At 41.6% G+C, this 27,982-nt stretch overlaps 2 protein-coding genes across 27 annotated transcripts; one reads left to right on the top strand and one right to left on the bottom strand.

Annotated features, from left to right (window-relative positions):
* The first annotated feature begins 368 nt into the window (after window positions 1-368).
* LOC6727992 (tropomyosin-1, isoforms 33/34) lies at window positions 369-27,641 on the top strand. Of its 26 annotated transcripts, XM_016175361.3 has the most exons (12): window positions 369-519; window positions 3,458-3,607; window positions 4,049-4,174; window positions 5,287-5,377; window positions 7,071-8,257; window positions 13,994-14,127; window positions 15,484-15,601; window positions 18,182-18,252; window positions 19,670-19,745; window positions 19,939-20,001; window positions 22,017-22,086; window positions 26,452-26,844. In XM_016175361.3, exons 2-12 carry the CDS (start codon window positions 3,494-3,496, stop codon window positions 26,535-26,537), a joined length of 2,136 nt encoding a protein of 711 aa, XP_016034588.1. In that variant the 5' UTR covers window positions 369-519; window positions 3,458-3,493; the 3' UTR covers window positions 26,538-26,844. The 26 variants fall into 26 exon arrangements, with proteins under 26 accessions (XP_016034588.1, XP_039150997.1, XP_039151001.1 ...); XM_039295063.2 differs by lacking the exons at window positions 5,287-5,377; window positions 7,071-8,257; window positions 15,484-15,601; window positions 18,182-18,252; window positions 26,452-26,844 and adding exons at window positions 14,307-14,424; window positions 19,005-19,075; window positions 25,197-26,164; XM_039295067.2 differs by lacking the exons at window positions 5,287-5,377; window positions 7,071-8,257; window positions 15,484-15,601; ... (1 more) ...; window positions 19,939-20,001; window positions 26,452-26,844 and adding exons at window positions 14,307-14,424; window positions 19,005-19,075; window positions 20,549-20,611; window positions 26,893-27,641 and having other exon boundaries at window positions 370-519.
* LOC27209020 lies at window positions 8,755-9,570 on the bottom strand. The gene has a single exon (XM_016184545.3). It carries the CDS (start codon window positions 9,469-9,471, stop codon window positions 9,163-9,165), a length of 309 nt encoding a protein of 102 aa, XP_016034595.1. The 5' UTR covers window positions 9,472-9,570; the 3' UTR covers window positions 8,755-9,162.
* Window positions 27,642-27,982: the final 341 nt, after the last annotated feature.

Raw genomic sequence — 27,982 nt, 5'->3', positions numbered from 1 at the left:
AAGTAGTATAGGTAAATTAGGTAATCTAACTCCAATTTTCTATCATATTTGAATTTATTATTACTTTTTAAATGGGACATAGCTTTAGAAATAAATTAAATTCCAAGTGCAAAATATATGGCCTGATTTAGGAAAGCATGCATAATTACATAAAATATACATATGTATATAAATAAGAACAAATGCACCCCTTTGCTGGTTTCGCGCAGTGTATAAGCTATTTTACCCCGGCTGAGCAATTCGCCGATGCTCTTGGGGTAAATCGAGAGCCAAGTGCAGTTCCAAAGTGGGCGCAAACAGCAACAACTTATGCTCGCTTTTGGCCGAAAAGTGCGCACTCTCGCACACAGATACTCACGCACACAGGCGCACCGCGCGGCGGCTCACACGCACACACACCAGCGCAAACCGCTCGAAATCGACCAAGCGGCGAGCATCGAACGTCAACATATTGAATAAATATTTTCAGTTGAACATCACAATCCGTTCAAGTCGCGGATAACTCCGAATAAAAGTTTTGTAAGTAAAAAGGAATACGTTATCGTTGATCAGTAAAAAATTATACAAAAAATGCAAAGTTATCGCTGAATATTTCAACAAAAAAACTTGTCGAGTGCTTCAAAAATAATTTTAACTGTGCTGGAATTCGATTCTTATTTAAAAAGAGGATCGAACTCAACCAAAAAATATAATTACATAACCACAACGTTGCTGCAATCTAACTTAAAATCCACCAAAGTGCTGTGCAATTTTCAACCCTAATAATCCGCAAGTATTGAATAAAATTGAAGATTTTCCCAGTTAGAATCGAAATAAACCCAAATGGAGGTTAAGCACCTTTGCAGCTCGCGAAAAAAACTAAGAATAATGATTCTGGGGACCTTGTCAAGTTTGTCTGCTAACCGCAAGTTGCTATATAGGGTTTCAGCTAAACGTATTTCATGAGATATATAAACATGGTCAGTGGGAACTTCGAACGATCTTAGATTTTAGCGGCAGAAGTAAAGAATTTTGGCAGAAAGGATTATAGAGTTCGCTCTTCCTTTCAGAAACTAAAATTATCATATTGTATGTGAGAAAGTAAGGGAGGCATTCTTAAGATAAAGATAAGATCGATGAGATAGACTTAAAGATAGCTATCTTGCTATTGAACTTATGATTTCCCGAATTATGATTTGCTTTTAAGAATCCATAGAGCCTATTTTCCAAGTATCTGGGCAACACGCGCATTTACTTTGCAGTTTTGTATCTTTGAAATCTGATCCACGACCGCTGGCCCTCGCTGCCAAATGAATCTGAAGCGAACGTAGGCGAAATGCGCCAAGAATTTCCCAGAAAGCTCCCTTCCTCTCAGCTTAGTATTAAGTAATATCCGTGGAGAGGCAAGATATTCAACAGATGCCTCGGCTGGCCTATTTTTAGATACAATCCGTGTGTGCTAGAGATACAAAACAGTGAGATAGAGAGCAGGAAAGCTGCTAGAGTATCGCCCAAGGCATTTGGCTAAAGAATCTATATGCATTAGACCCATTTAAACCAACGTGTGTATATATCGAACTCTAAGAATAGAAAATTCTGTATTCTGTATGATGAAATTCCGAATTTTCCATGCGATCATTTGGAAATATTGTGTGGAAAGGTAGATGTTATAAGGAAAATATCTGGAAGCTATAAACTAGGCAGAAAAATAGGAATTACGAGGTGCTAGTTCTTAAGATGGGTTATTAGTTAGCCATAGTTAGTTGAATACAAATAATGGCTTCTGATTGTATAAACTATCTTATTGAAAAATGATATGTCGATGAAAATACCTACTTTGTTCCTAATGATAACGTCATTTCTTGATAAGGATGATCCTAATACATATAAACCTCTTTGGTGTAGGCCCATTTTTCGATTATATATATGTCATTGCCGAAAGTTATAAGATGTCATGCGAATTTTGTGCTGAATCAACGCAAACATAACTCAATGTGTCACCTTAATCGACTTATGGCCCATACACATGCAGATTTATAAATATATATATATATATCTGTGTGTTTTTTAAGCGAACAAAAAATTTGCCTCGATTGCGATTTCATTAAAATTCAACGTTTTTTTTCTGCTTTGGCTTATTCGATTGGCGCTTTTTTCGCATTGCCACTTCGCTTCGGCGGATCAGGCGCAGGAATGTAAACAGAGTTTTTAAAAATAAATGCATGTTTAAGGCAGAGCCGCACAACAAATGACAGCGATGAGCCGTAATAAAGAATTAAAATTTCACGGGGCGAAACTCGAGTCAATTAGCCGCCGGCTGCACTCGGTGCGAGCCATGACAAATGTTGGTCAAGTGGGTTTCGTGTTGGCCAGGAAAGGCAAAGGAGGGGCCAAAAACCCACCAGCTGCGTTCACATTGAGTCAGAAGTCTGGAGCGGCTCGAGAAAAGGGGCAATAGCCCAGTGCAGCCGAGTGATTCATCTTGGGTTTTTAATTCGAGGATGGTAGCTTCAGCATCTGCACTTTGCTGATAAGAAAGTAATTCAAAGATAAAGCGCACATATATTTAAATATAATTTGATTTGAGTAAGCATATATGGTTCCTAAGAGTATGCAATGATATATTTTAGTTAAAGAATGTATTAAATGTGCTTACTATCATTTCAAATACTTCAAATACTTCTTCTGCTTGAAGAAGACTTTATCTACGCAACGATTTCTTGGCCCAGATTCGAATTACCAAAATCTACTGACACAATTTTGGCTGGTGACAAAACTCTCTATTCGAGAATGTGCCCAGTACGCCCAGCTTCGTTTGGCTCCACACCAAACGATCCGATGTGATCTGCATAACTAAACAGCCTTCTTTCGGTACGAAGTATATACCCCAGAAAATTGGGTTCAGTTTCAGGTATTCTCGTTTAAATGATTTACTGTCACGAGATGAGAAAACACTCTCAAAGTTCAGAACATCAGCGAAAGAATCGGGCAATAAAAGTCGCGAAGAGACGCCGTCGAAATATTAAATTCTCAATTTATCAGTTGGCTAAGCTCGAACAATGCGACTGACTTCGAAAAAGGGGGCCTTGGGTGATTCGATTTTGGCCAGGCCGAATAATTTATTGGCTCTGCCACCTTTTGTCCAAAAATGGCTATCCATTATTGCAAAATACTCGCTGAGTAGCTTGAAATGGAAGAAAGATCTGCCACTTTTATTGATAACATGCAGATAAGATGGAAGCTTTAAAGTTATGAACCCAAATCAGATTGCAGGATCCTCATGTAAAGACAAAACTCAATAAATTGCAAAATTAATCATAAAATGCAAATGCATCTTTCAGATAGTTTCACTTTCGCACAAGCCGTGTTTTGCACTTGCTGATTATCGCATAAATCTGCTAATTGCTTTATTGGCTGCACTTAACCATGGTTTGGGCCGCAATCTCATCTCCATCTCCACCTCCGTTTCCAATTGCAGTTTCTTTCGAGTGCAGAGTAGCAAAACAAAACAGACATGGATGCCATCAAGAAGAAGATGCAAGCGATGAAAGTCGACAAGGACGGAGCTCTGGAGCGCGCTCTCGTCTGCGAGCAGGAGGCACGCGATGCCAACACCCGCGCCGAGAAGGTGAGTCAACCACCCACTTCCCTAACCACCCGGTGCACTGAACAAAAAAACGTTTACTTCAAAAAATAATTCACTGCTCAAAAGTACCAACACCCTGCTCAAAAACAAATGAATCTAGAGCTCCAAATTCTCTAATGAAAAATAAAAGAATCTTTTTATAGTTTTTGTGTAAACATTGTCATCTATTCATGTATAAATATTACATTATTTAACCACGAAATAGTAGCTTTCAATAGAAAAGAATTTGTTTTCAGTGCAAGCATGCAATGATACAATGGATGGCTATCATGCACTACGAATTGAAAAGCATTTAATCTAACAAAGAGCATAATTGCCGGCTTTCACACAAACACCATAAATCTTGTTAGCACATGCGATTTTTGTGTATTGTTTTGATTTGGTTTTTAAATAACATGGGATTTCATTCGCTTAAATCCGTAGGCCGAGGAGGAGGCTCGCCAGCTGCAGAAGAAGATCCAGACCGTTGAGAACGAGCTGGATCAGACCCAGGAAGCCCTGACCCTGGTCACCGGCAAGCTGGAGGAGAAGAACAAGGCTCTGCAGAACGTGAGTTTATCTTCCAAAAATATTTAATATTTTAAAGTATGTCCTAAGCTATGTTTAAGTCTAGCTCCCAAAAATTTCCTTGGTTTCAAAACATTTGCAGTAATCAAATAAAAGCAGGCCTTTTACAAACTTAATTAAGTAATTTCCTATTTTTTAGTTTCTTATTCAATTTTGTATTATTATATTTGCCAAGCATTACTTTGGCATTTTACATTTGAGTTTTAAGTATGTTTTTCCATTTCTTTTGTCTCTCAATCAAAATTATTACCTATACATTATATGTGAATATATGAAAATCACTTCACTTTCATGTTATTTTAATCTGACAGCTCAAATTTAAGTTTGACAAATATTGAAATGGATATAGAAAATGCCACTGAGCGCCCCCAAAACTACTAATTAGTTAAGTCACTTACGAAAATGTTTGAAACACAAGGAAAACATTCCATTAATCATTTGAAAATCTAGTCCGACATTTGTCAGATTTCAAATGTCCAGAATTTTAAACCATTTCCCCTGAAACTTACCATAAGCCATTTTAGTTCCTAAGAAAAATACGTATATTTTGAATGCTTCTCAATATTTTGAAATGCATTCAAGGCAAGAAATACACATAAATTTATAAGAGGCGTTTTTGGAGTGACTTGGTGACAGCAGACGGTTTCTTTTGGGTTGGGATTGCTGGGAAAAATGGGGCAGCGGCAATTTAACGCCAATTTCATGGCAGCTTGAAATCGGAGAATTTGTTTGGGGGAAACATTTATTTTGTGTGTTCTCCGGCATTCCAAAAAACATCATAAATTTCTTTTTTTGAATTTCAAACAAAGCAGTCAGCAATTGACACGTAGCACGCTCTCTAATGCTCTCTTTTCTCTGGGTTGGCAACGCCTGTGCAGAGAGGCGCTATTTTTAAATTCGTTGAAAATAGCCAGCGCAAGATATCAAATAACGCACTGAAATTTTCGTTTGGCTTGCCAAAAAAAATGGTTCTCGCAAAAAAATACGCGTACTCTCTATTTCTCTGAATTAGCTTTGTATCTAGAACACTTTTCGTAGTTGGGCCACAGTGTTTCCAAAAAGAATTCGAATTGCGATTCGTCTTTTGATTTTAGGAAAGTATTTCAAGGACATTTGGCATCGTTTCAAAAAGATCACAGCAGGTAAAGCGCTTGGAAAACTTATCGCTGGGAGTGGATCCACAAGGTAACTACTTATCAGACAACCATATTCACATGGCCAAGCCCAAAGCCCTAAATAAATATGACAAAGCGAACGGATGCCTCTGACTAATATAAAAAAATAAAGAAAAAACAGAGATAAGCAATTAAATGAATCAAATGCTGAAAATGCTCTCCTTCTGGGAGAAGGAAATCTGCGGAAGAGAGTCACAAAATGAATAAGTTTGGTACAAAAAAAAAGATATTTCTACCACCCCCTCTCTCTTTCTCTCTCTCTATCTCGCTCATTGGGTGGGTGGGGATCCATATTGGAACCTATGCGGATCCATATTGCTGACTCACTCGCACACGTGCCACACGCAGAGAAAGAGAGCGAGCGAGAGTGCGAGAGCGTCTAATGGGGAGCGAAATAGTGAGTTTCCCCATGCTCATCTAACGGTGAGCGCATGGCCCCAAAATTCAAGTACAACACAAACACAACACAACGAGGGGCCGAGGAAAAAGCAGCAGAAAAGCCAGCAGCAGCCGCCCGCTCATAAATCTAGCAAGAAAACCCTAATTAATTCAATTAATTACAACCAAAATCATACCGGCATACGTTAAATAAAAACCCGTTCGGTCTAATAAAAATTCACTACTTTCATTTAAAGCGATTTTAAGTGAAATTCTAGTGATTTGTATAATTACATAAAAAGTGTTGCGGAAATTGACTGTCTCTATCTCTCTCTGAAAATTTTCACGCGCCGATGAAAATTCGCAAAAGATCTGTATTAAATCATCAATAAAAATAGCGAAACTAACGGTGCAATGAGTCCAGCTGTTTGAAATCCGCAACATAAAAGCAAAAAACTCAAAACTATAAAACAACACGCACCAAATCACACGGAAACAACAACAACAATAGGCATTGCTCATAATTAATATGTACGAGAAAACATTAAACATAGGAACTGCGAAAGTTAATAATGCATATGAATGGCAAAAAGTGAGATACAACAACAAACCCCAACCGACAACAACAACAGCAGCTGCAGTTAAACCTAAACCACAACAACAACAAGCTCAAAAGCAGAAAAATGCAACAAAAGCCGCGCCAGCAACAACTACAGCTGCAACAACAACAGCAACAGTGCCACCGTTAGCCGGCAACAGCGTTACCGTTAAGCAAGGCCCCAAAATCAAATTCGTTGGCAACGCGGCGCGCCGCCAATCGTTGGCTCATCAAATCAAGCGAGCACATCGGCATTTACTGACCAGCGGCGGTCAGGATAAGCAGCCGCAGCAAAAGCGTAAACAGTTTATCTATTCTTTAATGCGAAATTCAAATTGCCAAATCTACAAGCGCACACCAGCTGCAAGTGCGCTAGCAGTCAGCCTTGGACAGTGCGCATGTAGTTGGCAATGCAAATTCCACATGATCAGCAAGAAATGCACCGTTGCCAGCACTTCCAAGCCAATTGGTATTTTCGGCATATTCCAGACTGGTCACACTGCCCCATCCAGCAACAGCTGGTTCCAGTAAAAAAAATTCACGTAGCAATTTTGGCCACAAATTACCACGAAATTAAAGTAAATTATTGCATTTTGTAAATATTAACGAAGTAACACAACATAGCAGTTTGTAAATATACACAAAATACCAATTGGTAGCAGTGGTCAACGCGGTCGAACGACCCTAAACATAGTCAATCGAACGAAAACCCATTTTAACTTTTCAGAAAAAACACAAGTGCAGCCGCAGTCGGGCAAAACAGTTGCCAAACCGAAACAGAGGCAGCAGAAACAATTGTTCAAAAGTGATAAGGCGAAGGAGAAGTTCAGCAGGCAGCAGAGAAAGCGAGGCGGCACCAGGAGCACTCGCAATCCGAGGACGCAATCGGAATCTTCGGGCCTGTCATCCCGCTGGATTTCCATCGAAGAGCAGTTGAACCTGCTGGACGACCTGCTCTACTACTGCGATGAGGAGGCCGAACTGTATCTAGCCCAGCTGTACGAAAGGTTCGAGACACTCCGGCGTAGCAGGAGTTCCTCGCCAGTGAGCGATTTCTGGAGCGATTCCGACATGGAGCACGATGACTCCAGCACCAGTGGCACTGGCCGCCATACAGCCAGCAATACCAGTCTAGTTCCCGCCTCGCTGAAGCGTCGTGGCCACCAGCATCATCCGCGATTCTCGGGCACTCGCCGTCCCAATGTGCCCAATGTCCAGGAGATTCTGGCCGCACTTTATCGCGGCGACTCCAAGAGCGCGCTCTCCAATCTCAGGGGCGAGACGCAGCCGGAGGAGGAGCAACCACAGCAGCAGCCGGAGGAGATGCTGCCACCCAGCAGAAGCACTTTAAGCCTGCCCCTCAGTGAATCGGTGACCAATTCCCTGGGCAGCAACAGTCCCACGCCCACAGACGAAAGCAGCGTGCAGGATGAGGGGGCCAGTAATCCGGCAGCAGCTTCAATAGCTGAGGATGCAGCCCCACCAGCAGCCACAACCACCTCCAAGAGCAAGAAAAAGAAGCGGGAGAAGGGTGAAAGGTCGGAGAAGTCGGAAAAATCTGAGAAATCCGACCGGAAGAAGAAATCCTCGAGCAAGAAGGAACGCAGCAAACGCTCCAATCCCATGGAGCTAAGCAGCGACAGCCTGGCCACCGATCTCAGTGCCGGGACCATCGATGAGGGCATCGCGCTGGCCGACGACGATGACAACCAAGCGGCGGAGTGGTCCAAGTTGCGATGCACCAGCGAGGCGGCCGAGATTGTGGCGGAGCGGGAGGCTCGCCGGAACAAGGGACGGTGTGCGGATTATCCGGGACTCGCCTTTGGCAGATCCATCTTCAGTTCGGACACCATGATGAAGTTCAACATCATCCGCAACGAGCTGCACAACATAATGAACACACAACTCAAACGGGTAATTAATGGTCGATAGACTTGGAGTTGGTTGCACATTCCTTACTAATCTATATATTCTCCAAATTAAGCGAAGAAGCCACCTTCTTGTTGTTGCTGTTGTTCTGCGAAAAGGGGACTCCAAAGTTTGGTTAGGTTTTTAGCAATTGCTCCAATTTGTTGCTGTCGTTTTTCGCATTGCAAAGCGATTACGTCGTCGTCTTCGTCTTTTCGCGATTTTCTTGTTGTGCCTTAACCCTTGGCTGGCCCCAGGGTCTTTATTCGGCCCTCGTGTATTCTTTTCGCCCTAGGTAAAGATTAAGCTGCGGTATTTCTTGACCCACTTCGTTCATACCACTTATTTCTCTCACCTTTCACTAGGCAGAATCGATTTGGTTATTAATGTTGTTTGAACGTTTTTAATAGTGCGTGAGTTTCTTGAAATAGAAAAACTTTAACTACGAGTTTACCAAGTCAAATTTTAGCGGATCATTCAATCTTTGATTTTCCCATTGTGGTTTTAAAAGTATTCCATTAATTTGAGCAAATATGTTTAATTGCAGGCAATTGTTTAATTAGTTACGCAATTGCTGGAATATCTAACGGTACTCGCCGGCCACCTGTTGCCCTCCCCCTCTATCTCTTTCTATATCGCCTACTGCTGTGCGGGTGGGAGAAAGAGAGCATCCGATAAGACCGCTAAATGGTATAAGTGCTTTTTCAGTTTTTTTTTTTTAATTTTGCTCAGTGCGCTGAAAAAGGCAACACAGTTTGAAAAGCCAAAAGGAAAACCCGGCCATTTATGGCCAAAGCATAAAACATGCAGTGCCGCGGCCAAGCTCGATTTGCCAAAATTGGCCAACAAATTAATTATTAAACGCCGATACTCGGCGCGACCTTCCACTATTATTTACTTTTAATTTCTCTTCAATGTCGCCCGGCTAAAAATGGACGAGCGCTCATTGTTTGCATTATCAAAACAATTACGCCATCGCCGGGAAGTTGGGAATAATGTGTGGCTATAGCTACAGGTGGTTGAACAGTTCGAAGAAAAGCGGTTAGCATAACGCGATTACTCATTACGTTGCGCTTACGTTGTTTGCTGATAAGCGTGATAAAGCGCCGGCTCTGTGTTTTCCGTTTGCCGTAGTGGAAGCAATTAGTGGAACGAGTGGGAGGGGGAGAGGTTGCGTTGGCACACACGCACGCACACACCTGCCCAACCGCCTTACTCATCTTCCTCGCTGACCATTTTACATGCCCGATTTTTGCATAATATTACTTGCCTGGAAATGACAAAAATCCAAAATATTTCTTCACTAATTAATGCCAAAACAACAACAATGTCGACATGGACAGAATTTTAGCGGCTTTTAACAGGTTTTCCAGTCGCACACACACACGCCACCATGCACACACACACGCACACTGGCGCACCGTTTTAGGCGAGGCAGACAGACTGGAAGGCAGTAACTGCAGCGGCAGCAGTTGTCCCGCTCGCACAAACCACCACCGCCGCTTCGACGGGCGATTCGATGGATTCATTTCCAGTTACGTACTCGTCGCAGTCGCGTCGTCGTTGTCTCTCTCTGCGTGTTTTTGCCACCAAATAGCAATATTCAATATTTAAACGCAGCCTATTCGCCTGCCAGTTTTGCCACAAAACACTGCCCTTTAAGTTCAATCCCAAGCCAGGGTAAAAGCAGTTGAAGTTAAAGCTATCGAAGAAAAAAAACCGGTGGTTCGTTCACTCTGCGTGCGAGTGTGTGTGTGTACCGAGCTCTTTCCTTTCGGTCTGTGTGTGCGTGTGTTCCATTCCAAATTGAAAATTAAATTTGGTGTGCTGTCCGAAAAGGCAGAGTGCTTCTTCAGTCAAGAAAAAATCGAGCTCAAGTGCCCAGTCAACACAAGTTAAAAAGAAAGAAACACCCACAACCTCTGTGCTAAAGCCAAGTAGAAGAAAAAACCACAAAAATGACGACCAGCATTCCACAAGGCACTCTCTTGGACGTGCTGAAGAAGAAGATGCGCCAGACCAAAGAGGAGATGGAGAAGTACAAAGACGAGTGCGAGGAGTTCCACAAGCGGCTGCAGTTGGAAGTGGTGCGCCGCGAAGAAGTAAGCTCAGCACCAGCCACTTACTTAATTTGCTACCCCTTGGTTTGGGCAAACAAACGACTGCGTGACCTGTCTTCCGAATTTTGCATAAATCCTACCTAAATGACGGGAAAAAAAGACTAGATAGTTCAGCGCATTTCTTTCGCCCCCTCTCTCTCGCTCTCTCTTTTCTTCGTCCGCCATCTGCGTGTGTGTAGGAGCGGGACAACGCAAGTGTTTGAAAAGGTGGCGCTCTCTTGTTTTTTGAGCTCTCCCAACGGCTCTCTCTCTTTTAGCTGTTGTTTTTACTCTTTGTGAATTTTTCCAGTCTGGCTGTTGTTCTTTTCATGGTGAACGAATTTTCGGGCTCAGATACAGGGTGCTTTCGGCTCCGTCCCTCTTAACTCTATTTTTGGGCTAACTGTTCTTATCGCTGACCGAATTCATTCACCTTTCGAATTGTGTGTTATCTCCCGCTTGACAGCACACACACATACACACTCGAGCATTAGCATAAAACGCTCACACGATCAACAGTCACTCTCCCATTTACATAAGGCCAAAAAGGAGGAAAGAAATCTTTTGTAAATTGAGCGATTCGGTTGGCCTTCTAGCTTTCTGCTTTCTCAGCGACAAAAAAAAAAAGAACAGAAAAACAAAAACCGGCTTTAAGTCCGGCAAAGAAGCCACATCGTTTAGCTAGCGGTGTTCTAAATTCGATTAATTATGATTTTTACGCCACGGCCATCAATAAGTGGTTTAATTCTCCTAATGCCTTTCCAGCTTTTTTTGCCCGATGGCTCTGCCATGTTCCTAATTCAATTCTAATTAGACAATTGAGTGCGCGGGCTCCTTTGAGCGAGTGTGTGTGTGTGCATGCATGTGCGCATATGACGTCATTGCTGAGGGAGCATAACTTTGAAAAGAGTTCAAACTCCATAGCACGAACTTCCTTTTATTCTCTTTTCTTTTAAATAAAACTTCTTTATTCTGCTCTGTTCGCCCTGAGCAAGCTTCACTGTATTTTTCCGTTCCGAATTCGAATTGATTTTGAATTTGAAAAGATTCTAAAGCGTGATTTCACTCCCTCGTTGAGTTTTTTCCACGCTGCCAGCAAGTGATTGACGTTTCGCTTCCCCCTTTAAAAAAACGAGGAAAATGAAAACTAAAACAAAACATAATTTGCTTCATTCCGGATTTCTATACAATGCTTTCAATGTCACTCTGCCGCTCAGTGGCCCCCCTATTTCCATCATTCACCTCCCCTCACTTTCCCCTCCTGCAATTGAACGTTGATAATTTCAATGCGCGCATTGTGACAAATTGGTTTTGATTTGTGTGCTTTGCCTCTTGCCAGTTTCGTAATTCGGAGATTACAGCATATGACGCCATCGCTCCGCCCTTTCCCTCCCCTCTCTCTCTCCCTGTCTCTCCACTCAACAGCCCCATAGACAAACGGAATTTTTGAGAAAGAAATATTTTATGCTTGAGAGCATCGTCTTTAACACAGTGTTTTACATTTTCATGGCTTATTTTTCGGCTCATAATTAAAAATGCATCATCACAATGAAAACACGCCCTACGTGTACCGCTCCAATAAGTCTTATTTTTTGTTTCTGGTGTTTTATTTTTCGGTTGCCAGGGCAATAAAACAAAAACGAAAAACGCAAAACACGTAAATTTCAAGGTGTGTGTGACTAAGCCGTCAACAATTTCTGGTACCATTTCTCGGCCACAGTTTTGCATTGGATTTTATGGAGAGTTTCTTTCGGCATTTCAACTATATTTTTTACTTATTTTTTTTGCACTTTGCCGGTCATTTTTCATAAATTCCACAACAATTGGAGGCCGCGCTCTCGGACATCTCTGTCTCGCTCTGTCTCTCTTGGAAACGTGTTCTGTCACCGCTTTTCTTTGCCCACTGATTTTCCGCCCTCCCCTCGCCCGATTTTCGCCCGTTAATAAAGCGTTTAATCTTCAATACGTTTTGTTAATGAGCTCGAAAAAGAGACAGGGAGAGGGTGAGAAGAGGAGAGGTGACTAGAACTCCCGCTACAAAACGAAACCCAACTGGAATCCACTCTTCAACTTCTTTGCTTTGCTCTTCTTTTTTTCGATTTGGGAATACCCTTGATGAAGGGGTATAACCAGTTTGATCAGATGTTGGTTACGCACAAATAAAACCTAAGCGTAATTTGACTCTTCTTCAGAACTAATAACAGATCAAGTTCTAACATAAAAACGATGAAAACCGATTGATTATCTTTTCTATAGTTACCATACGAACACCAGGCACACTCCATTATAACTTCGTTCTTTTTAAACATAAATTCCGGTGACTTCAGAATTAGTTCTTTATTGGGCTTTTATAAAGAAATGTTGTTTGAATGATTATTTGATTTGGCAAGGGTATATAAACTGCGATCTGCCTTCATTTTTCACTCGATTTTTCGGCATTTTTTCTTGTGCTGGCTCTTGGGCTTCATCGGCGGTTTTGTTGTGCGAGTTTCGTGTTTGGAAAGCTGCGTTGCCTGCTCCCCCAATTCGAAATGCTTTTTATCGCTCATGTGTGTGTATTTTGTACGATGACGTAACCCAACACGGTTGGTTCCAATTCATAATCACACGATACTTTTACGACCCGCACTCACATCGTTCATTTGGTTCTAGGCGTCGTCAGATGGTCAGTGGTTCAGTTGTTCAGTTGTTCATTCGCTCACTTAGTCATTCCATGTACATATCAGTAGCTCTATATCCATCTCTATCTCCATGCCCGGCACCATATCAGTCATTGGACATGGATTTGGACATGGACACGGCATGGAACTTAGAACTGGCACCGGACTGCCTTGTCCAATTGCCTTTGAGCCGTTTTCGATTCAAAGTTTGATTCGCCTCTAATTTTATATACTTTTTTCACCATTTTTGGGCGGTTGCTTAGCGCGCTGTTTTCGCTTTTCATCGTTTCGACGTGCTGTGGCCTCTATAAGGCCATAAAGCAGCGAATATTTTCCGTTCTTTAATGGGTATAGTATTTTAGACGGTGGGAAAACTCTCGATCAAGCTCAATCGATGACGTCATGGGCCGTGAACCTTGTATTGGCTTCATTTTTGGACTTAGTAGCCATATCAGGTAGTGGTGTTGTTGAACTTTTGTTTAACTTTGATGGCGAGTATCGATTACACTTGGCCAGCAAAGCAACACGCAATCATTTCATTCCTGTGCTTTAGGGCGTTTAGGGGGGGTTTGTTTTGACCTTGCTTCGACGACAACAGCAACAGAAACAACAACAACAACGAGGTGGAAAAAGGAAGTTTTCTTTACAGGTGGAAGCCGCAAAAGGAAAATGGGATCAACGGTCGACATTGTAGGGAAGAAATTAGGTTTACCACTTTAAGTACTCTAAAAAAGGGGGGTTAAAGAGAGCGCAAATGCAGGAGTATTTCATCAAGAAGTCTTGTTTTAACAAACCGAAATGAGGATAGTATGTTTTCCCAAACCAAGCGTAGCAAATATTTATTTATGTGTATTTCTTGCCCCAAATTATTTAAGGCTTAGCACCGTAAGACATAAAGTAAACATTAAGATTTTAGCAATAAGTGTTCAGCGAATGGATATGCTATATCTGGTTCTTTCGACCATCGAACGTTTGTCTTATAGGCCGAATCCGAGGTTGCCGCTCTGAACCGTCGCATCCAGTTGCTCGAAGAAGACTTGGAGCGCTCTGAGGAGCGTCTGGGCTCCGCCACAGCCAAGCTGTCGGAAGCCTCTCAGGCCGCCGATGAGAGCGAACGGTTAGTACCACGTTACCACCTAAAACCCCTGTCCCCCACTACCCCATCTATGATCTCCCCCACTGTACCCGAATATGTAAAATACTTCTTAAGTTCACAGAGAATTATTAAGATCGAGTTACAACATATATATTTTAACCGTATCTGTATATCGTTTCGCAATGCTGCGACAAATTCAGGATACGAAAAGCGCTTGAGAATCGCACAAATATGGAAGATGACAAAGTAGCTCTCTTGGAGAACCAGTTAGCGCAAGCAAAATTAATTGCAGAAGAAGCTGATAAGAAATACGAAGAGGTATAGTGTACGAATTCATATAGTCTACGGAATTTGGTCTCCGTTTTAGGGCATTAGGGTTATTAGGTTCTGCTCCTTGAGGTTAGGTTCACTTGGTCAACATTTGCGTTACTAATTAGGTTTTGGGTCTATCTATTTATCTATCTGCGCTCTCTATTTTCTAATTTCTACCTAACCGACTCTGCAACAACGACGATAACTGTCGTTATAATAATGGTCACTTTTATAATGATAACAATAATGATGATGTATCTAAGTTAGCGTGTAAGACGACTTTCTGTAAACAGCATTTAGTTAGCCCAGTTCAAAGATGTCGACCCGCCGCTGGAACTGGAACACCATGGAACTGCTCTGAATTCTTGTAAAAACTTTGTAAAATGATGTATAAGACAGCATGTCCTACTTAAGCTTATGGTAGTCTATTAGTCAAATGGCTGTTAAACAATTATGTCTACAAAAAATATGAAAAATCCCCCAGTGATTGTAATGAGACGAAGCCTAAAGTGTGTTTGGTTCTTGGTCTAAATCCAGCCTAGACTAGTCCGTTGGCTTAAATACCTCCTAAAATATCAGCTACCAAATTGGTTGCACCTCCATTTCGCTTCGAAGAAGCCAAACACAGTTTAAGCCTCATGCTTAACCCTTTCCGTCTCCCCTAGTGTCCCCTGCCCCCTGTAAAATACTTGTTAATTAAGTAGAAGTTCCGAATTGTTAACTCAACTGGCAACAACAAATTTCTGTCTCTTTTGCAACAACAACCACGACCAACTACAATCAAACTTCAATATTCACAAACCAAAAATGTATCTCTCTATGTGAATGTTTGTGTAAAACATCTGTTTGTCGTAACAATTGCAACAACTACAACAACAACCACACTGAACACTCAACGATGTGGACGATGACGTCGAATGAATCTCGTGAAAACTTTTCGGCTGTACCAACTGCAATTCCACTGGGGAACGGCAAATCATCGCTAACCACTTGGTCACTGTCTTCTATGGGCATGGTCGTCGCAACCGATGGGGTCTATATATTGAATCCACACTATATCAATAGTGCTCGCAAAATTCTTGAGAACCGCGCCCTTGCCGATGAAGAACGCATGGACGCTCTCGAGAATCAGCTGAAGGAAGCGCGTTTCCTTGCTGAGGAGGCTGACAAGAAATACGATGAGGTGCAGCTAAAAACCAATTTGTCTTCTATTAAGCTAAGCAACAATAACAACAACAGTAACAGTAACAATATTGAAATCAGTAAATCAGAATCATGTAATGCCAGCGATATTGGTGGCACCAACAACAATAACGCATCCAGAACTATTGCATCTGCTGCTGTTGGTGAAGAGACTTCCACCTTGTCCTCCACAAGCCACGAACACAACAACAATCCCAACAACGACACCTGATCTGGTTCCTTTGTCAAGCGGATATCAAACTGAATAGAATCTAATTGAATTGAATTGATTGATAATGGGTTAACCGAACCGAAACCCGAATCTTGGCACAGGAATCAGCCAGCGTGTTGATGCAAAACTTGTGCTTACCACGATGATTACGAATGATGCTTGAGGGCAGTTAGAGCTTAGATCTAGACCTAGATCATGCACCGTCCGCCCGCCCGCCTGACCACATGCAATATATATACGTGTATAGATTATGACGACGATAATGATGACGATGATGTATTAGTCGATGTACATATGTACAATGTAAATCCAATCCAATGAACTTTCGATTGTAATGGAGTTTCGTGTGTATTTTAATGTGTAAAATACCAATGGCAATATGTAAAGTAATTGTTAAGCGGTCCATACAATGTCCACAAGTACTCTATTAATTGTACTCAATGCTCTTCCACGTCAAACAGCTTGAGAAGCATATCGCCACTGAAAATTGATTGTTAAAACTAAATTGTAATTGGGTTAGTTTCTTTACTTGTTCTTTTTATTTCCATTCGATTTACGTAATTGTAAAGAAAATGTAATTCATACTCACGTTATATGCATAGAGAAACACCCTTTAAGCTTAAAATTAACCCAAGGAAATATCTAATTTTGGAATAATATTTTTGCAAATTAATGTTTATATACATAACATATTATATACTACAAAAATATATAAATACAAATATATAATTGCAGCATAAAACTAATTTGATATTATTGACCAATGAGTTGGCGCAGATAATATTTGGTTACTTCATGATGTTGTACATTTCTAGGTGGAGATATGAGATATGGGTTCCAAAAGTGTAGCTATGATGTAGGGTTCTTAATTGTTAGGTGAATATTGGAGAAATTACTATTAGGAAATAGTTGAATTCAGATGTGTAAAGCTAGAAACTTGACGTATCTACCAAAGATTGGGACTAGGGCTTACTGCTTTGATGGATTGCCAGCACATATCTGTGTGTAAAGATCTTAGTCTTTTTCTGTACTATATAACTCTTGCCATTCCCAATCCAAGGGGTGGCCTAAATGCCTACGTTTTCAGCACGTCAATTGGATCGAAAAAATATACCAACTGATAAGCCACATGCACAGATAAGCCCCATTTCTGCAGTGTTGTTCTTCGCTTTTGCTACCTTATCTTTTTCGCAGAAACTAAGGCAAAGGCAACGATTGTATGAGAAGTACGAAAGCGTGAAAGTACAAAATGGAATCCATAACTGGCACCGAAAGGGGAGAAGGGTTTGTTTAACTGGCGGCGATAAGTGGAGGAGGCCCCTCCCCAAACGGGGCAGATTGGATTCGAGTAGATTTCGCACGCCCAGGCAGCTCCAATGTTGGGCCATGACATAAGCGCCTAAAAACTCTGGCCAAAACAATCGATGATGCATTGTGCGAGAGGGAGGTGATCACTTTTGACCCTCAGACGTAGGCCAATGGAAAGTGCCGTGAGTCAGTGGCCAGGAATGTGCGTGGAGCAAGTTTGTTCCAGCTAAAAGATCTGACGCCACTTTAGTCGCAGTGGTGCCATGCCTGTTGCATTGGCTTCGTGATTCATTGGGAGCTCCTAAACATACCGGAACATGTTAGCGTGAGGAGGAAATTGAAATCAGTTTTGGCTAACAAGGCTATTAAAGTTTATTGGCTTTGCCCTTAAATGGGTCAAGATATTTCCACATTTTTTGGTCAGATTATAGGAATAGGAAACTGGCAATCAGTGGAGTAGTTCATTGAAAGAAATCTATATGGCATTGTTTAACTTTTAAAGCTAGCGATAGTAACTTCCTTTAGCTGAGATGGTTTTATATATAATTATTTAGAGATTTTATGGGAATATTCTTCGAAATAGGGTATTTGGTTTCCAGGAAATGTACAACAAATGTGAAAGTTGCAAATATTATAAACACTCCGAAAGAATATGTTATGCTATGTAAACAGATTGAGTACAATAAATAATAGTATGGATATGGATATTAAAGAGCCACACGACAAGCACAAGTTTTATGGGATAAACAAATGAAAACAACACAATAACAATAGGCTACACAAATTGTTTTGTTTAATACTAAAATATGCAAAGGCACCACACAAAAGACCATACCAAAACATTTATAATAATACCATTAAAAACTAATAAATACTTCATTGAAAGCTTCTATGTTTCATTTACTAAACGAAATTGTTGTAAAAAACCATGAAATTAAATACATTTTCTATATGTTCTCCTGTACACCCGACGTTCCCTGTATTATACCAATCAATCGACAATGAACCAATGAATCCATATGTAATATTGTATGAGCAAAGGTTGCCCGTAAATTGGCCATGGTTGAAGCCGATTTGGAACGTGCCGAAGAGCGTGCCGAGCAGGGTGAAAAGTACGTTATAAGTCCAGATCTAAATACATATTGTTCGAATTGTTTGAAGCCCGTCTTTATGTGCCTAATACCGAAAACAATGTTGAAACTGCCGCAACAACCTAACCTCATTTAATTAAACCCAAAAAGTGAATCTTATATAATTTTGCATTTCCCCCCGTTGAGTTTAAAATTTGATTTTGTTCTTGTTATTTTCTAGCTAGCTAGCTTTTGCCCATATGTTTATAATGTTTGGTTAAAAATGTGAATATATCCTACCTAATGTTTTGTATGATGAAAGCATGCTAAATCTCAATTAGTTTAGATCAAACAGAAGCACAAACATGGAGCAGCCAAGGCGAGTAGTTTGAATGTTCTCTGAAAATTTCCATTCAGTTTTACTTGTGGCTGTAAAGCGCAGTGAACTCCACTTGAGGTGGAAAAAAAGCTGCAATGACCTGAAGTTGCAGGTCAATGCGCTTTATCAACCGCTCCCCAAGATCGGAGCAACGGAATAACAGAGAATTTTCAGCTCCTTAGCCCAACTGCTTTGTGGCCATGGGATGATGAATGAATCCAGCACAGTATTCACATTTTTTGCCAATCTGCTGCTTTAAGCCAGACACGAAACTAATCTCGAAAAACGTTTTTTCTATGCCATCCGTAACCCCATGCCAAATCAATACAAAAATGTGTGTACTTAACACAATGCTAACACCTTGCCACGCCCCCGCTATGCCACGCCCCCCGCCTTGCCCGCCTGCGCCGAAAAGGTGGCCAGAAAACTCGTGCTCATGGAACAGGATCTGGAGCGTTCCGAGGAGAAGGTCGAGCTCAGCGAAAGGTTTGTCCACACTGCCAAGCCCCCACATCTTCAGCATCTTCTATTCGCTGTCTTTCAAGTGTCTACTAACTGCATTTCGTTGAATATATAAGCCAAGTTTGTTGCTGTTTTTGCGCGCAATTTATGCCCGGGATGGACAAATATTTATTTATAATTTCCATAGATATAAATAACCGAATAAATGCCAAAGCGACAGCGAACTGAAAAAGTGAAATCGTTTGAGTTGCGCCGGTCCAAAGACAATTGTTATTATTATTAGAAAAATATTTGCCAGACCTTCGCATCATGATTTGACGGTTTCTCGTCTCTTGGCCAAGACAACGCGACTTGGCCAAGTCAACTTAACTCATCGCCTCCATCGGCAGGCAGTCACAAGATCTTTTTCGAAAGTGAAGTGCTGTCAGCTTGGAGTTGGTCAACCGTCTGTTTTTTTTTGGCATTGCTCGGGCATAAATTCCGCTTGAAAGAAACCTTTATATTTGACAATTGCATGAGTTGTGCTATTCTTCTTCTTTATTCCCAAACGATCTATGGAGCAACTATTAAATTATCAACTTTTTTTGTTTTTGTGTCATCTTTCCTGCGTGCCAACAGCAAAATTGTGGAGCTTGAGGAGGAGCTGCGCGTGGTTGGCAACAACCTGAAGTCCCTGGAAGTCTCTGAGGAGAAGGTCAGTATATCCATGGGTTGACTAAGCAACCACCTATTAACTCCATTGGAGTTGTATTTAAACCAAACGATTTAAACAAACCATTCTTAAATATTTCAATTGAATACCCAAACTCCCCACCCAACCTCCAATCCAATCCACGCCCCAAACAAATTGCCCGCGAAATGAACAAACAACAACGATAAAAATGTAGGCCAACCAACGTGAGGAGGAGTACAAGAACCAGATCAAGACCCTCAACACCCGTCTAAAGGAGGTAGATACGATACAAAAAACGCCAATCTGCGCACCAAAAAGTGGCCCAAATGCAAAGCGGGAGCTTCCCAGCCCGAAATCCATGCGAATTGGGTGTCCAAACCAGCGAATATATAATTATCTTTTGTTGTTGTTCTTCATTTTGTTGTTTTTTTTTTAACTTAATACCGATGAATTAAGGGATATTCGATGCAATTCCCCCTTTCCAAAGAAGGGCTTACTTCAATTGTATTCGTACTAATTCCTTGAAAATGTCTACCGACATGAAATTCGTTTACAGCTCAAGCGAAACTACTCCTTTGCCCCTTTGCCCTTTGTTTTACTAATTTATATTTTCTGTTCTTTTTTTCATATATTTGTTTAAATGTTGCCGCTAAAAAACGCCAATTATCCAATGCTAATTTGCGCACCTGCTGGATGTTTACCACCTGCAAACTGATTTGTTTTTGCATGAAATCTTAATCTATGTTCTATGAAATGCCCATAACACAAAACCCAACCGCTTGCCAAAACCGAACACCAAAAAAAAAAAAAACTGAAACCCATAGGCCACACAAAAAGAGGAGACCTTTGAGACGCAAATCAAAGTATTGGATCATTCTCTGAAAGAGGTATTACGAAAGAGTCAAACTTATCGATAAGTATAAGCTGTGGTCTCGGTGAATCTCTGGTGTTGGTCGATAATTATGCGAAGCTAATATGCTAATTCCACTAAGCTAACTTAGATTAAGCACTTCAAAATAAAAACTAAACAGAAAAGAAAATATTGAATTGCACAAAACGTTATTCTCAATTTTAAATTTACTGTACATATTCGTCAATTCGACATTTAATATTTTCTTTTATGTGACAAATACAACAAATGCTTTGTGAAAATACAGCAAATGAAACGGAAGAATTCCGCAAGTTATGAGTTTAAGATCAATAGATCGATATATATCGATATTTCGATATAGAGCGTGCATCATGGGGCAAGTATCTGTGAATCAATCTCCCGCATAAGACGTGTGTGTGTACATTTGTTCAAAATTGAAAACAACTTTTTGTGCATTGATTGCAAAATCCATAGAAAACGATGAGTTTACAAAATTTACAAATCACTCCTAAAAGCTACTGCCTGATTAGCGGCAATCGATTTAATTATCGCTATGTAGACGATCGAAATTAATTCACTGAGATACATATTTATTTCGGTAGATATTTTACCCAAGATCCTAAAAAACTCACATCCTTGCAACAACACACACACACACACACAGACACCCAATGTACGTGATATTGATCTTGATCTATTGTCATAAACTATAATTTGTTGTATTTTCCTCGACGTCTAGGCACGCGTCAATCAGAAATATTACGAACAGGAGCTCATACAGTTCAAATTAAATGTAGAAGCTGTAAGTCGCCGCAGATTTGCGTTGGCGTAGAGATTATAGATTCCGTCGAATTGCGATCTTAACAGCATTTTCTGATTTCCTGTTTTATATGCAGTGACTGCCGTAGCCTCCACCAGTAATCGTTGCTCTTATCATTCCCCTAATGACATTTAATTTGTCTGATTTAGGATTTGTCTAAAAGCCCTAAATATACACAAGCGTCAGCAGTTTGTAAGCATTCTAGTTTAATAAAACAAAAAACGATATAGTTTCTAAGTTTTTCAGTTGATTGTTTCGTTACACTTGTATTAACTAGTTTCATTTTGTCATTTGTTTATTGACTAATCTACATTTGTCACGTTCATTTTATTTATTACGTTTTTCTGCTGGTTTTGGTAGCATATTTGGGAAGCTTCTTGGCTTGATTGAACTTAAGTTCTGAATGAGTTTCGCAAAGTAAAGTTTTTCCATTCAGAATTTATGTTTTTGCAGTCGGGCAAGAGCTGAAGTTCGGTGCATTTGACTGCTTCAACTCTTGCCTGCTATTGTAGCCACTTTTTGTAGCTTGCTCTCCACTGAATATTAAGCACTTAACTAACTTAACTATTTTACCTCTTTCCCTTCCTCAATCAATCAAAAGGCTGAGGCTCGTGCTGAGTTCGCTGAACGCTCCGTTCAGAAGTTGCAGAAGGAAGTCGACAGGCTCGAAGGTATGTCCGTCAAAGATTTTATACAAATTTTACTGAGAATGTAGGATAAATAGCTCAGAAATTGAGAAATATTCAACTATTTTAAATTAAAGTACAAGACCGAAGTTTTATTGTTGTTTATTATGATTTATAGTACTTTAAGTAGGTTCAAAATTGCATTCCTTACTCCAAATCCAGTACCAATTGTGATCTAGTGAACTTTTTATGTACCTCGATTTTGTATTTATTATCATTTAATGCAACATATTTTATAATTTGATTTTCTAATTTGTTTACTTTTCATATATAATTTCGTTGTTATTGTTATTGTGCTTAACAAAATACAACTTGCGCTGCTTGCTAAACCACTTGTTGCATGACCTGACCCGCCCTGCCCCACCGCAAAAAACTGACCAAATATCGAAACCAGATGACCTGCTCAACGTGCGGGGCAAGAACAAGCTGCTGCAGGAGGAAATGGAGGCCACCTTACATGACATACAGAACATGTAAACAACTAATTTGCTTATGTAAATTAACTAAACTGCCTGCTTTGACGTCAAACAAAAAACACCCACGCACACGCAAAACTGGCGCTTTCCATATCTAAATACTAGCGAACATATCTCGACTCCACTCCACACAACACCACCCAAGACACGCCACGCCCACCACCACCCATACGAGACAAGATCCAAGGACGCCGACAGAAGTGTCTTCCATGCGGATGCGAAAGCCATCTTCGAACGCCAAGCAACGGGAGAGTTAATCAAAAATAGCGTTAAACACACTCTAAACATAAACATAAACTCAATGGAGAACAGATGAAAGGGCAGAAACTAAAGCAAAACATTCTCGTAGCACAAGCGCATTCCAATTCACGATTCGATTCCATTTCGATATTTTCGATTGCGTCGATATTTTCGATACCATTTCGCAAAAATTCGAACGGTTGACTGGCAGCTAGCGCCATTTTACTATACTGTTGCAATACTATTTCGTTGAATCTAAATTTAATAATTATTCAATTGATTTTACTCCTGCTTTTGCTACCACTACCTTGTTTTGTTTTATTTTAAACCTTAAATTATACTTGACCTTGTTCTTTTGTATTTGACGAGATGACAACTTGGACAACACACGCATTGCCGCCTTCTTTTTAGTTTACGTGTATTAAATAGAGAGACAATCAATCGCTGTTATTTATATTTAAAGAGTAAATTCTATGCTAAAACTTTGTATTTTGTCGCCAGCTTAACTGTATTAATAATATGCTAATGTTTACCTTGTTTATACATATTTAAACAAATTGTCGTGTTTGCAAAACGTTGTGTAATATTTGCCTACTTTTAAGTTGCCGCCACGCCTACCAACACAAACTATAGCCACTCTTTCGATATAGTTTTCGATTCCACAACAAAAAAGACAATTTTAGCTAGCGCACATCATTCCAATTGCGAATCGTCCACCGGTTCAGATAACTTTTATTTAAAAAAGAAAAATAAAACAAAATCCAATTTCCACACTAACTAAAAAATCTTCTGATTCTGAATGCCGTGACATCCAAATGAAGATAAGAAGAATGCTGCAACAAGAAATGGCATTAAAAATTCTAATTTGATCTATTTACGATTTACATAAATTAATTATTTATACTTTAATATATACCTATACAATACATATACTATACAATACATACCATGCTGCTGCAATTGCACAAATAAAGTATTTTTCGAAAAACGTATGCCCCGCCCATCGATCGTCCAGCGTTTAGTGTTCGCCCCGACCCGACTCTGTCTGTGTGCCCCACCCACATTTGGCCACCACTGGAGGTTCTATCGCCCTGCTCTCTCTCTCGAATCTGCTCTAATCCGACTTTCTAACCCCTTGAACCACCACCAAACCACGAAATCTCGAAACTACCACACCCATCCGCCACGCCAGACGAGATGATCAAAGAGATCGAGCACTATGCCCTCGTCGGCGACCAGCTGGACTGGACCTTCGTGGAGATGATGGGCATGCCACCATTCTACAACGAGCGTTACCCCAAGCCGCCGACACCGGAGCTCACCGAGGAGGAGAAGGCCGCCCTGGAAGCCGCTGCCATTGCCGAGGCCGAGGCGAAGGCTAGGGCCGAGGAGCTGGCTGCCCTCGGCGAGGAGGCAGGCGCAGAGGCTGGGGAGGGTGGTGCACCGGCGGAGGGCGCTGCTCCCGGCGAGCCTGGTGCAGCAACTGAGCCCGGCGTCGAGGCACCACCGGCTGAACCCGAGAGGATCCCCACGCCGCCGCCACCACCACCATTCGAGTACTCCATCGATTTGCCCCCAGAGGGTGCTGAGGTGCCGTACGTCAGGAACGCGGAGCCAGGCGACTTTGCTCCGCCCGCCGAAGCAGCACCAGCTGAAGGAGCGCCACCAGCCGAAGGAGCACCACCAGCGGAAGGAGCCGCACCAGCCGAGGGAGCACCAGCTGCAGAGGGCGCTCCACCGGCAGAAGGAGCACCAGCAGCTGCCCCAGCTGAGGGTGAAGCTGCTCCACCAGCACCGGCTGCCGAAGGGGATGCCGCCGCCGCACCTCCACCACCACCGCCGGCTGAGGGAGAGGCTGCTCCTGCAGCTGCTCCGGCACCAGCCGAGGGCGAAGCCCCACCAGCACCACCTGCCGAGGCGGCTCCTGCTGCTGAAGCACCTCCTGCTTAGAAACCCCGAACATGTTTTATTGCGATCAGTGAAAATAGATGAAAGGATCTCTAGAAGGATCTCGGCGTTCAAGAACTGGCCAAAGTGTTTTCCTTCTCACTAACTATTCAAGCCCCAAACTCCCGAAATAATAATTGATAATCCGAAAATGTAAATAAGCTACGCTGTATATAATTTGAAGTGTTCTTTTCCCATGAGAATGTCATTTTGGTGTTTCGCGCCTTGTGAGCCCCTTCGCTTGCTCCTCCTGCCCGCCATCGAGTCCTACTGTTTCCCACCCAAGATGATTCAGTTTAATTTTCAATTTACGCTTCTATTCCGTTTCACGTTTTATTTTATTTCTCTCTATACTCTATCCCCCGTCACCATCGCTTGTATTGCTTTTCTCACAAACATCTTCGCATACCGATCCTGAATCGCCATAACCAGACGACCTAATCGTTGAAAAAGAGCGCTATTGCATGATTGGCGACAGCCTGGACGAGGCCTTCGTGGACCTCATTAAGGGTCTGGAGCCGTTCTGGAATCCGCGCAACCCCAAGCCGCCGACTCCCAAGCTCCCGACGCCCACGCCAGAAGAACTGGCCGCCATGGAGGAGGCACGAGCTGCGGCCGAAGCTGCCGCAGCTGCAGAAGCGGAAGCCGCAGAAGCAGCTGCCGCTGCTGGCGAAGCTGGAGCAGATGGTGCACCCGCTGCACCCGGAGAGGAAAAGGCACCTGAAAAGGAACCCACTCCGCCCAAGGAGCCCACTCCTCCGCCACCACCACCACCGCCATTCGAGTACTCGATCGATCTGCCACCAGAGGGTGCCGAGGTGCCCTATGTCAAGAACTACGAGCCACCACCACCCGGATCCGAGCCAGAGCCAGTGCCAGCCGCTGAAGGGGAGGCTGCTCCGGCAGCGGAGGGTGCTGCTCCTCCGGCTGAGGGTGCTGCTCCACCCGCTGAAGGCGCTGCTCCTCCAGCCGAGGGTGCTGCTCCGCCAGCTGAGGGTGCTGCTCCTCCTGCTGAAGGCGCTGCTCCTCCTGCTGATGGCGCCGCCCCTCCAGCCGAGGCTGCCGCAGCTCCAGCTGAAGCAGCGGCTCCAGCTGCCGAGACTGCTCCAGCTGAAGCTCCTGCAGCCGAAGCCCCCGCCGCCGAAGCTCCTCCAGCTGAAGCCGCTGCCGCCGAAGCGGCTCCCGCTGCTGCCGAAGGCGAGGCACCTCCAGCTTAGGACCAGCTCGCCACATCCGCGCCAGAACTCGCTGCTGCACTTCACCGAAAGAGAAAACCACTGCTACCACATGCTGCCCTGCTTTTAAAAAACCTAGTTAAGAGCACGTTTTTTATTTTTGAAATAACGCAAAACGAAATTGAATTAAACATTCAGTTAGCCAAAAGCATTATAAAAACGAAATGCTGCTTTTATTTTCTGTTCTTGCAAACTTTTTGATTTCCTTTAACCACGCAGCTAGCACAACTTTGCCGATTTTGCGAACTCAACCGCTGGCTATTATTTATTTATTTTATCCGAAACCGAGGTAACTATCATTGGTTATTGTCCAGATTATAAGTTTTTGTGTGAAGGTCTCAGTTTGTGTCAGGTTTTAAGTGTAATTTTAATGATTTCCTATGCGTTTTTTATTAATTTCCGTTCCTTACTCTTGCGTTCTTTTATGATTTCCCACACACCAACTCGAACAGACGACCTGGTCCTGGAGAAGGAGCGCTACAAGGACATCGGAGACGATCTCGACACCGCCTTCGTCGAGCTCATCCTCAAGGAATAAGCGACATCCCGACCTTGACGGACCCTCGCACCCAGACCAAAGTCGATCCGCACAGCTATATAATTGGGCGGCACACCTTTCGATTGTTTTTACTGTAGTCGCATAATCGTAGGCACACTGTACTTGTATCTAGAGTAGCCTGCACTTTTGATTTGTGTGTTCGTAGATGGATAGTTTGTAGATTGATTTTGACTGCGGACCAATTAGAGGAAGCATCGATGTAATTGTGTATTTGTTTGACTCAAACGTTTTTATTTATTATTTGTATCCAAACTAAGCAATAAAGCAACCAACTTGAAAACATAAATATCTATAAAACTTGCCAAATTTATTTTGTTTATTCCACCTGCTGCAGACGAGGTGAGCAAAGGTAAGGAAAAGTACAAAACCATCGCCCAGGAACTGGAGTACGCCGATCTCAACAACTACTAAGCGAATGAAGCCCACTTCATGGGGAGATGAGCAGCAATCACATTGAAGACAAATGGAGTCCGAAGGCATTCGACGTCCGATTTACAAATTATTTTTAGCATAACACTTCTTCGCCTAAGCATTCCCAAAAAAAAGACAAAATTCTTACATAAGAGCGAGAGTTTTACAATAAAGTGAAAAATACATTTTTAGCAATTACTAATGCAATTTATATGGAGCCTAAAGTTAAAAAAGAGTTGTGTAACGAAAAAAAAAGCTGCCATTTTTCTTGAAACCACAATTCCAGTTTAAAAAAGTATGTGTAATATTTTGAAAACCCCAGAAAGCCCACCACCACCACTCAATATCGTTAATCAGCATCTTTAAAAAAAAACTGAGTATCGCTTAAGCCAGAGTCAATTTTTCTCAACTTTCTGTTGCTTGTGTTTCATGGCAGTTCGCGAAGTGTATCTACAAAATTTCTATGGCCTTTGTATATGATTAAACAAGAAGAATAAGAGATATATTAATAGAATATATAAACAAAGACGTATAAATTAAATTTACACATTTGTCATAGCTTTTGTAATTCTATGAAGCGTGCAAAACAAATATAACAATGTATGTATTTTTATTTACCACTCAATATTTTTACGATCAATAAACTGAAATCATTCTTTTGCATATAACAAATTTCATGGATTTTTTATTTAAACGGTGGGTTGCAGTTGCATTTGAAAATAATGAAAATATGCACTGAACATATCATGAATCGACTGTAAAGGATAAAAGTGTCCTGTTGATATCAATCTGCCAGAAATTAAACTCAAATCATGATTTTATCCAAAACCTTATAGGATGTTTTTATTTGTATTGGAATAACCATGTTTCTCACATAGGAGCTACATTTATAAAAAATGTTTTAAAGAAGCTTAAAATAAAAGGAAAAAATAGATTTTTGAAAAATCTATTTGGAAAGCCAAGTCGTTTGCCCACCAATTAGTTGTTTTTGTCCAGTTTTGAATTTATGAAAT

The sequence above is a fragment of the Drosophila simulans genome, chromosome 3R (assembly GCF_016746395.2).
Source record: "Drosophila simulans strain w501 chromosome 3R, Prin_Dsim_3.1, whole genome shotgun sequence".
Classification (NCBI taxonomy): Eukaryota; Metazoa; Arthropoda; class Insecta; order Diptera; family Drosophilidae; genus Drosophila; species Drosophila simulans.
The sequence above is the reverse complement of the archived record's forward strand: the minus strand, read 5'-3'. Positions and strand labels throughout refer to the sequence as shown.